Source organism: Pan paniscus, chromosome 2 (genome assembly GCF_029289425.2).
Source record: "Pan paniscus chromosome 2, NHGRI_mPanPan1-v2.0_pri, whole genome shotgun sequence".
In the NCBI taxonomy this organism is placed as follows: Eukaryota; Metazoa; Chordata; class Mammalia; order Primates; family Hominidae; genus Pan; species Pan paniscus.
Window position 1 is genome coordinate 62,582,172 of NC_085926.1, and position 13,257 is coordinate 62,595,428.

The 13,257-nt window shown below is 39.7% G+C and overlaps 1 protein-coding gene across 14 annotated transcripts in view; it reads right to left on the minus strand.

Annotated features, from left to right (window-relative positions):
* Window positions 1–13,257, minus strand: part of CADPS (calcium dependent secretion activator) — a 475,048-nt gene that overhangs the window by 240,073 nt on the left and 221,718 nt on the right. For all 14 annotated transcript variants that reach the window (XM_034956809.3, XM_034956818.3, XM_055110096.2 and 11 more), the window contains exon 6: window positions 8,705–8,826. In XM_034956809.3, coding sequence (XP_034812700.1) covers window positions 8,705–8,826 — 122 coding nt within the window. The remainder of the gene's footprint in view (window positions 1–8,704; window positions 8,827–13,257) is intronic.

Sequence of the window (13,257 nt, forward strand, 5' to 3'; positions counted from 1 at the left end):
TTCCTAATTTCTCTGAGCTTCTCTTTTTTCCTTCTATTTCTTAACAGTACCATGTGGAGTTCAGTGACATTATAGTGAGTTTTAGGCTATTAATACTATTTCCTGAGAGGTTACAATATGCTGGTCATTGAACTCAGCCCTTAACATAGATCAGATTGATTTTCAACAACAACCTGATGGGGCAGTTGTGTCTTGTCTCTCTTTCAAATTTAGGGAAACTGAGGCTTAATGGGGAGAAGCTACTTGGTCAAGGTTACCCAGCTGGTGAACGGTGAAACTCTGATTTAAACCCAGCTCCGTCTGACTCTTAGCCATATGGTTCCAGCTAGTTCAGTGCCTGGTACTTAGATTTCAATAAATGGTAGGGGCAGTTGTTACTGATAATAATTCCCTTGAGGATGATGATCATTATCATTAGTGTCTCTCCTGGGATTGTGTAAATGCCTCAAGGGCAGAGATCCTCTTTTTAGACTCACATGTGATACACCTCACAGTGCTGATGTATGTGGGTCGAATTATGTCTGCTGAGTGTGTACACTAATGTGAAACACCTGTGCTGGTGTGTGCGCCAGCACATTCATCTCCCTTTAAATATGGGCTGGGTTTTAATCCACAAAACAACTGAATTTATGGAAAGGAAATGCACACTTTTAGATAGTTTTGTTGAATATTCAGTGCTAATTAAGTTACTCTGTTTTAGAGATCTAATTTCTTTTAGAAAGGTAGGGTGGCAGAATGGATGAAAAGTACAGGCTTTGGGTTTGGCTTTCGGCTTAGCTATTGTATCTGCAACTTGACTAAATAACTTCACCTCTCTGGATTTCAATATTTCCATTAGTAAAATGAGAATAACAATAGTACCTATCTCATAGGTTATGGTAGGGCATTAAATAAAATGATGACTGTGAAATACCTAGCATGGCACCCGGTCCATAGAAAATACTGAATCAACGTTAATGATTGCTGTTTTAGACTCAGGCCACCTTGTTTTCCTCCATGTCCCCTTCGTCCATCTAAACAAGAATAAAGCCATGATTACAATAGTCAATAGGACTACTATCTGCCCAAGCATTGTTTTAAGCATTATATATATATAGCAATTAATTTTCATAAGAAGATGGAAATGGAGGCACAAAGAGTTAAGCAGCCTGCCCACTCACACAGCGGAAATAGGAGCCCAGTGCTCTGGCTCTCAATTTTGTACTCTTGTCCATGACACCATACTGCTTGTGAACACTGATGAATCTAAATCAAGTGTCTGTTATTTTCTTATTAGTGAGGATTTAGAATTTCCCCCTCATTCTATCATTACAGGGAAATAACTCTATGACATTCTTTCCTATGTTCTCCCTGATCACTAAATAAAAAATACAGTGGCTTTTCACATTTGGAGAGAAATGTATTAAATTTGATTTCTACTGAACAGTGATAGAAAAACAGTCCAGTTTTTAGATTTACTCCAGATATAAGTGGCAAGTAATCTTCTCTGGCAAGGTAATAGAGAAGCTGAATCAGAAAGGAAATGACCTACAGTCACTTAGTCCTTAAGGATTTTTTTAAAAAGAGTACAGCCTTGTTTCATAGCTACACAAGATTAGACTACTCATGAAATCAGAACTTTTATAGATTTTTCACGTTTAGATGGAGTATCAACGTCTAACTGACAAACTCCAGCCGCTACTTGATCATCCCATTCTGAAACTCCAACTAATTTCAGAAATTTCACCAACTCAGAGTCAGTTGCAATTCCTGAAACCTCTGTCTTAAGTTCTGCCATTATGGTTCTTCTCTGGACCAGTTAGTTGGATGAAATAATTATAGAACTGTTGAGGTAGAAGGGACCTTGGATTCCACTTTTCAGGACTTGGAGAAGTTGGAAAGCTTGATGGCTTACATAACACAGGTTGGCAAATTTATGACGGAGCTGGGAGCAGAATTAGGAGCTCTCTCTCCAAAACTTGTTCCCTAGCACCTTGATTCCTTCCCACTGTCTATCCTACTGTCTGTTGTCCTAGCAGTCTGCCCACCTTCACCCTCCAGCTCACAAACACACACAAACTGATCTTAAATAAACATTGGGAATTCTGGACCAAGCATTCTGGTCTGAGAGGCAGGACAGTGTCTGAGCATCCCAAAGTGTGATTATAATTTTACTTCCTCCCAACCTACGTATCTTCTGGGAGCCTAGCAAAATTTAATTTCTGGGTCAGTGTTGACTTTTACCATTTATGATTTAATTAACTTAGAAAGAAATTAAAACTTTTTCTGGAAGGAAAAAACAGAAGAAATAGTATCCAAGCTCCACGTTCTCGCTACATAATGTCTCTACGTAAATATCTCCTGGACTGTGAACTTGAGCATGGAGTGTCAAGACAGGAAAGGAGCTGATTCTCAGGAAGCCTCATTCCCTTTCCCATTCAGTGGCCTTTGAAGTTCTCAAAAGCTACTGAGGCTCCTGGAATATAGACCATGCCCAGGCACTCAGATTTTTCCAATCAACTCTCCTCCATGGGTGCACAACTTCAAAGGTCGTATCTGTGTTATCCCCCACTCTAACACTAAAGCCTGGCAAATAGTACGTGTTCAATAAATACTAGTTTACCAATATATGGTTCCAAGTTTACTCCGGTCCTTAAAGATATTTCAGGTTTCAAGATGGAAATATAATCATATTTTCCCTGGCTTAAACTCCACCAATAGCTTCTCCAGGGTCTTGGAATAAAGTTTAAACCCTTTGCGTGGCCCCTAAGACCCCTAAGTTGTCTGGCCCTGCCCTGCTCTCTGCACTCTCCCTGTAAACACTCTCCCTCAGTGACTAATCTCTAGGCACATTGTTCCCCTTTCTGGTCCAGGACACATCAAGCTCCTCCCTACCTCAAAGCCTTGCACTTGCTGTTTCCTCTTCCCTATGCCCCCACTACTTTCTATCACAGCAGCCTGCTCATTTCTTTCAGAACACAAATTATAATCTGTTGTTACCCTTATATATTCATTTGTTCATTTGTTTATTGCCTATGTCCCTTACTTGAATGTTTGATCCACAGGCCAAGGTTTGAGATATGTTATTCACAGCTGTAGCCCCAGCACTGGTTGGACATAAGGAAAGCATCCTGTGTACAGTTGCTGAAGGAATGCAAGTATCTACCCTTTCATATCATCGTATCACATTTGAATATCAAAGAAGCCATTCAGGAAAGATATTCTGCCTTGATTTAAACCATTCCAAGGCCCAGTACACAGAAAACATTTTGCTTAAATTGAAAAAGGAAGCACCATTAAGAAGATAATACATGAAGCAAGCAACCGGAGGGAACAACTTCCTTTTCTGACTTTGTAACTGACTTAATGTGGGAACAATTTAATAGAACTCCATTTCTATGAATAATTTGGGTATAATAAGCCTGGCTCATTCTACACTCTACCATTAGGATGAGTAATATATTTCACAGAAGAAAAATGTTACAGGAAGTTGTTGTATTTTGGTTTTGTCTTTTGTCTCATCAGATGAGATGTCATTGAAGAACCCTAGGGCCGTGGCAAGATCCCAGTTAGGGCATTTTATTTTCTCATTCCCTTGGAAAATACCAATTTTCCAAGTTTGGTTGTGTTTTCTAATCCCTGGCAATAATGAAATTCGTATGTCACGAAGCCCATGGCCTGTCAGGGAGTAATGAACTTGCTAAATAATCAAATGCCAAGTGGCATCTTTGGTTTCAATTCAGTAGAATATAATTTCAGACACATTAGCACAATACTGGGTTGCTAATTCAAATTTCCTTTCTTTTCAGCAAAATTATTTAAGTGTTCCAGTATTTAATCCTTGGGGCATGGTTATTACAGAGGACAACTTACATTATACAAAACTACCAATAAATATAATTTTGGAATATATTTTCTACTCAGGGAATATGTCAGGTTTCTTTACATCAATTTTTTTTTCAAATTAACTTAATTTGCCTACCATCTTCCCAATCTCTGCCATTTCTGTATACCAACACAAGATACTTTCATGATTACTTTTCATTGTATCCAGGTACCACCTGTGCTATTATTTACTTAATATATTTTATTTAAATTGATTCACTTTTTAAATGTTAATGTATTTCTTTAAAAAGGAAATCTTATGTCATTGCTACAAAAGACAAAACAGCACCACCAGCCATGAATGGAAGGTAAGTGTAATGGGATCTAAACAAGGCTATGAAATCTTAACTGGATGCTGTTGCCTGCAGAAGGCTCTGAGACTGAGACCTGTGGAGGTGTTAATGACCTACTAGCATCGAATTAAAATGTTCTCCTTGACCTGATCAGAAGAATTGAAAAATAAATGGTAAAGGAGTGCCTTCTTTTTCACATAATTTCATCTCACTCAATGCCATGTTCTGGTATTACTTAACATAATCTCTGTTCTTAGTAAAGGTAAGAGTGCCACCCTTTGAAATATATCACCTTAGAGCAAGAACAGCCCTCTGCTCTATTTCAAAGAAAGTGGGAAAATATATTCCAAATGCTTTGGAATCCCCAAAGCATTTCCTTCTCCATCTCCCTGCCTTCCTGAGGCTGCTGATCTAATGGCAGGATTTCAAGCACTTCTGCCTAAGTATCCCCATTGGTTTCCCATCAGAAGCAAAAACAACCTATTGCAAATGGAGACAATGTTGTAAAATAAATACAGCTCGTGAAAACTTGATCGTATATTCTCCTGGCTTTCTATGTTAAAAACGCAGGAGAGAAGGACAACAGAAATGAGAGGATACAGTCTGCTTGGAAACAACCCACAGGGAGCATACAGATTGATCAACTGAAGGATAAGTATGGGCCACAATTTAGCTGAGAGTATAAGAGGCTGCCCCGCCTTCACCACACACACCATTTTTTCCAACCACAAAGTATTAATATATTTAACTAATGAACACAGTGTTATTATATTATACAACTGATCCAATATGACGATGCTGAGCAGGGTCCTGGCCATAAGTGAAGTGATGGCACTGATAAAAGGAGGTGAAGGATGTGTAATGTCAATTCAATACATGAGGATTCCAAATAACATACTCTTAGACAAATTGGGTTATGTTATATACTCCTAAATTTTTGGCTATACTTGAAAAAAAAAAAAAGACAACAGCCAAATTCCTTGTAGACATATGCTATGGCACAATGTTAGGGTTCCAGTTATGGGATGTAGTACTTGGTAGCAGCAACCATGGAATTTGAGTAATAAACAAAACATGCTTGGATGGAGTTTTGGTTTTAGAATATATAAATAAAGCATGGGCACCAGCTGGCTGGAAAAATAGTCAAAGACAAGATTCAGAAGATGAATAGGGCAGGAAAAGGGCTAAACTTGTCAGAGGATGAAGTGGAGTTATTAGGACAAATTAAAGATAATCCCTGAAAGGAAAATTTCTGGAATAATAAAAATCAAGTAGCAGAGATGACAGTTGGAGATTAGTAATAGGAGAAAGTGTAAGTGGGAGGGGTGGAGAAAAGGAGAAGAAATAAAGCTTCAAAGAAAAGAGATGATGAAGAGGCTTCTGAGTAAGTTAAAACTAGGGAGGCAGGAAGAAAATGGAACTGCACAAACAGGCTCGCTCATGCTACCAGATAAAACTGGAGGCAAGCCAGCTGCAGTGGCCCACGCCTGAATCCTAGTACTTTGGGAGGATAAGGCGGGGGCAGGTCACTTGAGCCCAAGAGTTCGAGACCAGCCTCAGCAACATGGTGAAACCCCATCTCTACAAAAATATACAAAAATTAGCTGGGTGTGGTAGTGTATGCCTGTAGTCCCAGCTACTCAGGAGACTGAGGTGGGAGGATCACCTGAGCCCAGGTTGGCCAAGGCTGCAGTGAGCTGTGATTGCACCACTGTACTCCAGCCTGGGTGACAGAGTAAGACCCTATCTCAAAAGACAAAACAAAACAAAACAAAAACAAAACAAAACCCAAACCTCAAAACACAACAAAACAAAACCACTTGGAGGTAGAGAAAAACTACTAGAAGTGAACTGTGACAAAGAAAAATGGTTAAAAAGAGTATTGAGTACAGAAGTGTGGATTTAGAAGGAAAATAAGTAAAGGATATAGGAGAGTCTACATGTAAAGGATAAAGGAAGAGAGGAAGACACACGAGTGTTGTATATTTCAAGCTCCACGTATATCCCTTTGGGATACTATAGAAATGGCAAATACAGGGCACTTGTACTCCTTCCTCTTCCACGGCAGACGTTACAAGTTGACCTTGGCACTATTTTCCTCTGAGTATGGATTTGGCCTCGAACCCTTCTCAATACAGCACTTCAGGTAGCTACCACTGACTGATTTCACTTGACCCTGGTCATGAAACCTGAATCCTTAAGGTATTACAAATCAACCAACCTATTGACTGAAGAGGAATCAAAAATGTATACTTCTTACTGGAAAAGCAAAATGTTTCAATGTCAGCTCTTTCTGTACATAGACATCATAAGCCACATGTATAGTTATGAGTAAGTATGTGTATGAAACATGAATATTTCATGCAGGTAGACCCAATCATTCTGTAATTATTTGTAATCTGAAATTCTGTTTTAACCATTTACAAACACAGGAAAATCAACTCATGATTTACCCTGGTAACTGAAACCATTGCATCTGATCGAATGTTACAAACTATGTTTTGAATTATAATAGCTCATATGAAACAACAGTCTGTTAGAATAATCAGAACTTTCTTCTTCCTTCTCAATTTTATAACGCCATATTGGGCCCAGCATCTTAAAAGGTTGGCAGAAACACCAAATAGGTTGTTCTTCCCCCATGTATCACACATTTTAAAAAAGCACAAATAGTGCAGTATAACATAAGAGCATGGAAAATGATCAGACCATTTGAGGAATAACTGGGATTTCACCAATGGCAGTAAAAAAGAAACCACATTCATTGTCAGTTTGAAACTCAGTTGTAAAAAAAGGGAGGAAGGGTGATGTGTGACAAGGTGCACTGGTTTCCATTTCCTCTTGTACACACTCATTAATTTCTCCCAGCTTCTGAGCATCTGAGGCTTTTGCCTATTCATGCAAAGAGCCACTTGAAGGTATACAATGCCCTGAGATTTTCTCTAGTCCAGGAAACATTTCGTGCTTTCTTTGAACTATTTTGTTTGAACATCCTGGCAAATTATTCATGTTCTGCCAAACAGCTCATAATGCTCTGGGGGAGGAGAGGCAGTGAGCTGCTGTTCAGGGTTTCTCTTTTGATGACTCTCTTATGAATTAACACCAACACAAAAAGATGCTCATTAGTCTAGATGGGCTTAACTGAGATAGAAAAGGAAGGGAGAGAAAAGTAGTGGGTAGGGAGGGAAGGGAGCAATGATCTCTCAAGAATCTTTGAGGCCTGAGAGTCTACTGACCCTAATGAATGAACCCATTATTGCTCCTGTGGACCGCTGAAACAGTACCCTAACTGACCTCCTGCACAACCCTGCCCACCCACTCCCCATCCACTGCAGCGAGAGTCATCTTTTCAAAATACATCTCCAATCCATACTTTCCTCACCAAGGCCTAACAACTTCCTCATGGTATGGCCCTGCCTGCCTCTCTGGCAGCTTATCCACCCCTTATTCTCCAAAGGCCAGCCCTGCTGGCCTCCTTTAAATTTCTCCTTGCCCAGGGCCTTTGCTAACCACAGGACCTCTGCACAAGCTGTTTACTCTGCCTAGAATGCTCTCCACCCATCCCCACTCCCATTGCTCAACTTTAATAATATTAGTTCAAATGCCTCATATGTCCTAAGGAAGGCCTATTCTGCATCTGTCCTCACAAACTGGTTCAGGTGCCTCCCGCTATCTCCTCTCAAAGCATTCTTTGTCAGCATTTATAACTACTTATAATTATATATTTGTGCCATTACTTTTCTGATGGCCCCGTGAAACTGTGAGCTGTGGAGGGCTACAGCAGTGACTACTTTCCTTTCCACCATACAATAATATCTTGTACACACACATTTGACTAAATTGTATTGACCCAATGAATTAATGTATTATGTAACATACTACCTTGCTAATACATTCAGAACTATGACATATAGGAAAAAATTAGACAAAAACCCAAATATCATATGTTCTCACTAATAAGTGGGACCAAAGCTATAAGGATTCAAAGGAATAAGAATGATACAATGGACTTTAGGGACTCAGGGGAAAGAGTGGGAAGGGGGTAAGGGATAACAGACTACAAACTGGGTTCAGTATATACTGCTCAGGTGATGACACCAAGATCTCCCAAATCACCACCAAAGAACTTAGTAATATAACCAAATACCACCTGTTCCCCAAAAATATATGGAAATAAAAACATTTTTATGTCTTATACTGAAAACCAAATATTTAGAAAATTTAATAAAAGTAAACTTATATCAAACTTTCCTGCACATTATATTGATGAATGGAAGTTGTGACTAATCTCTCGAGGGTGAATACTTAAAACCACTAGAAAGGAGACTGTTTCTTTAATTTTCTTCAGTTCTCTGCTTTGAAGGAACTAGAATCTTTGCTGTGGCTGCCAAATAAAAATGTAGGCAAGTCATCTTGTTTGAAAAATAAACAAGGTTTATGTCTTCTCGTATCTTCTGGGGAAACCAGATCTTTACCTTGGAGTTGGCCAAAATGGAACTAATAGCAGCAACCCTCTATAAGATGGACCCCGGAGAAACATAACTTACGTTGGTTTAGAAGCCTCGGCCTGATCAGTCTGTAGTTTCTCTCCTCCTTCCACCTCCATTGTGCAATATACGATGCGATTTGGAGCCAAAGATTTGAGGCCTTGGACTTCCATAATTACCACCTGAAAAGAGAATTCCACATAATGGAGGTTATTGGCAAGGCCCCTGGCAGCATCGCCCAGAGGAAAATACACAAATGAGAAGCTACAGAGAAAACCAACAGGTATCTGATGGCTTCTGTTAGGTTTGTACCAGTCATGCTGGGACCAGTCTAGCACGAAGACGCAATTCCTCATAGTGTAGCTGATTGCGTGCCAGATAGAAAGACAAGGCTCACCAATTCAAATGCTCACAGGGGCCAGACAGGCATATAATATGGGCTACTCTTTCTGTGTTAAGCAAATAAGATCAGTTTTTCATTTCTACCAAGGAATCGGCTCTTTTTTTTTTTTTTTTGAGATGGCGTCTCGCTCTGTCACCCAGGCTGGAGTGGTGCAATGGCGTGATCTCGGCTCACTGCAACCTCCACCTCCCTGGTTCAAGCAATTCTCCTGCGTCAGCCTCCTGAGTAGCTGGGATTACAGGTGCACGCCACCATGCCCAGCTAATTTTTTTTTTTTTTTGTATTTTTAGTAGAGACAGAGTTTTATCACTCTGTCTAGACTGGTCTCGAACTCCTGACCTCAGGCACTACGCCCGCCTCAGCCTCCCAAAGTGCTGGGATTACAAGCGTGAGCCACCACACGCGGCCAGGCTCTTATTTTGTTTAAAAATAGTCTGGCTTTTGGTTGAGCACTTTAAAGAGCCACAGGCTCATAAATTCACTTTTTGCTTCACAATAAGATAAGTAATAGTGCAAATACTAAAATAAAGGGCAAGTACTATTCAGCATTAGATTCAGAGATGCAACAGGGATTAGCGGGGACTATGACAAACCGGAGAGCACATGCTCCTTCTGAAGAGAGCAGCTGCCGGTTACAACCCGTCGTTGCCTTGTCTTTTCTCACTTTAGAGTTACCAGATACTCCAATTTTGCCTTCCAGAAAATGAAAAACTGAATCAGAGTCACAGTGAGAAAGCTGATTTTGAAATGCTGACAATAATTCAAATAGGGAGAAATAAAATACACAAACTCTGTACAGGCCAATATTATTGAGTCAAAACAAAAACATGTCTGCAGCTGCATAGTCTTTGGTCCAGACTGAGAGAAAAAGCCGGTGTCATGATGGATCAAGATGTATCATTTACAGTTTCTGGCACTTCCTACCACCTCCCCAAACTCCACGTAATCACCTACTATTCTGATATTTAGCAGTATGGCTTGTCACAAGAGACGGGGGAGGGAGAAGAATGCAGAAAGCAGAGAAGAAAGAGATCAATTTAAAAATCTGAAACAAATGACTCACATCAAAGATATACAATTAGTCCTTATACATGAAAAAATCATTCAGTTGTACTCCAAAACAGGTAATGGTATTACACAAGAAGAAGAATGTGAGTGTGCAAAAAATGAATACTTCCTTAGTGGATCAGATTCAAGAAAGTACAATAGGGTTAGCATTGAACCAGGATTCCACAAGTCACAGTTTTGCTACTGGTTCTCAAACTTAATGTGAATCAGAATCATTTATAGGGCTTGTTAAACTAGAGATTGCTAGGCTCTATGATCTCCAGAGTTTCTAATCTGTAGGCCTGGGTTGGAGCCCAGGACTTTCTTTTTCTAACAATTTTCCTGGTGATGCTGATGCTGCTGACCCAGAAGCCATACTTTCAAAACCATTGTACTACTCGCGTGATGTTGGGCAAATGATTTGATGTTGAAGTCACTTCATTTTTCTTTCAAATCTCCAGGGCCTCAGTTTCCTGATCTGTAAAGTGGGGATAAAAATATGTATCCTGTGGCTGTTGTGTGAGGATCAAATGAGACGATGTACATAAGTGAACATTTTTACACTGGGAAGAACCATATAAATAGAAAGAAATGGAAGGCACAATGAAAGAGCACAAATTTTGGAATTTAAAATATCTGACTTCACATCCTGATTATGCATCTTCACAAGCTGTGTAATCACGTGCAGGTTTCTCAACCTCTCTGAGGCTTAGTTACTACACCTGCAAATACCTGAAAAGACTATTGTGAGGATTCACTGTGTTATGATGAAAAAGCACCTGGCCCATAGTGGCATTCTACAAACACCTGTTGCTTTCTGTTAGCACATGCCCTTTGCCCTTTGTCCTTTGCCCAAGGCCTGGCTACTGGGCACCCTGGACCTTCCTTCCCTCACTGCAAAGTTATTTACTACCTGGTGGCCCCTCCAGCTGTGCAAGTGTATAATTATGTAAAATATGACTTGCACCAAGCTGCAAATTCAAATCCTAGTCTGCCCTGATGAGATGACAATCCTTTCTCTCTCTTCTTGCCTGCCCTCATTGTGCCCACCAAAACACATTCACAAACAGATGTGCAATGGTTTTTGCTGGCAGTTTTCTATGATGTGCAATTCAGTGTTCTATTTAAAAAGTATTTGGGAATCCTAGGACATTTCTTTCTGTACTTTCAATTACAAGTCAAACCATCTAAATCAGGTACACATAGGAGCACGGACTTGTCTACATCTATATTTCAGATAATCAGCTGTGTAATATCGAGTACTGACAAAGAATTAGAAAATTACAGATTTAGCAGGGCTTGGTGGTGCACGCCTACAATCCCAGCATTTTGGGGGACTTAGGTGGATAGATGGCAGGAGTCCAGGAGTTGAAGACCAGCCTGAACAACATGGAAAAACCCCACCTCTACAAAAAATACAAAGATTAGCTGGGTTTGGTGGTGTGCACCTGTAGTCCCAGCTACTTGGGAGGCTGGCTGAGGTGGGAAGATCACTTGAGTCCAGGAAGTTGAGGCTGCAGTTAGCCAAGACTGCACCTGCACCACTGCACTCTAGCCTGGGCAACAGAGTGAGACATTGTGTCACCAAAAAAAAAAAAAAAAAAAAAAGAGGAAAGAAAATTACAGATTTAAAATACTCATGAAAATCAATAAACCACTTTCCCCCCATTTCTGTAGGAAGACAAGAGGCAGTAGGGAATAAATTGACACCTTTAATTGGCAATAATCAAATTCAGACACCTAAGAAAATACATTCAGTACCTCAGGTGGCAGTATTGTTTTTTAAAAAAGAAAGTTTCTGTGAAATTACACGGATGATTTTTTCACACACTAAGTACTCTATATTTAATTGAATACTGCCTCTTCCAACTGCACAATACATGTTGAAAACACTAATGTGAGTATCTCCATCCAAACTTAGCACAGAAAAACAAATTACCTGCAGTTAATTCACAGCAGGCTTTAATGATGTTTTAGAAAATTAATTTAGTTTTTACATATTCTAATTAACTGCACAGAAATTTGATCTCTTCTCTTGGTCTCCCCAAATCTAGGGTTATCATAAAACCCTTGTGGGGTTTTGAACTTTAGTAAGTTACAAGTGGTTCTCAAATTTTGGAGTGGATAAGAAGCACGTAGGGGCTTGTTAAAGTATACAGTCCAGGGCTGCATCCTGTCTAGAATTTTTTTTCTGACAACTTGATTGTGGCATGTTTTACATATCATATAATAAACCCATTTTAGATGCACAATTCAGTGATTTTGGTACATTTACTAAGTTGCATGACCATCATCATAAATTAGTTTTAGAACATTTTTAGTTTTCCTAACAAGATTTCTTATGCCCTTTTTCACCCCTTGCCCCAGGGAACATTAATCCACTTCCTATTTCTGTAGATTTGCCTTTCGGACCTTTTATATCAAGGGAATCATACAATACGTGGTCTTTTTTTTTTTTTTTTTTTAAAGACAGGGTCTCTCTTTGTCACCCAGGCTGGAGTGCAGTGGCATGATTATGGCTCACTGCAGCCTTGATCTCCCTGGCTAAATTGATCCTTCCACCTCAGCCTCCCAAGGAGCTGGGACTACAGGTGCACACCATCACACTCGGCTAATTAAAAAAAAAAATTTTTTTTGTAGAGATGTCTCATTATGTTGCCCAGGCTGGTCTTAAACTCCTGAGCTCAAGCAATCCTCCCACCTCAGCCTCTCAAAGTCCCGGGATTATAGACATGAGCCACCATGCCAAGCCTGGCTTTTTTCACCAGGCGTATTTTTGAGGTTCATCCATGTCATGGCATGTATCAGTGGGTTGTTCCTTTTAATTGCTGAATCATATTCCATTGTATGGGTATACCCCATTTTGTCGATCCATTCACCAGTTGATTAACATTTACGTTGTTTCCATTTTAGGCTATTATAAATAATGCTGCCATAAATATTTGCAGTCAAATCTTTGTGCAGACATGTGTTTTCATTTTTATTGGGTATCTGACAGTGGAGTTGCTAGATCATATGGTAGTTTTATGTTTAACTTTTTCAGAAAATGCTAACCTATTTTCCAAAATGGCTGCACTATTTTATATTCCCATCCCCTCGAGATTCTAGCTCAGTAGATCTGGGTGGTACCCAGGAATCTGCATAGTGAACTACCTTCCCATGT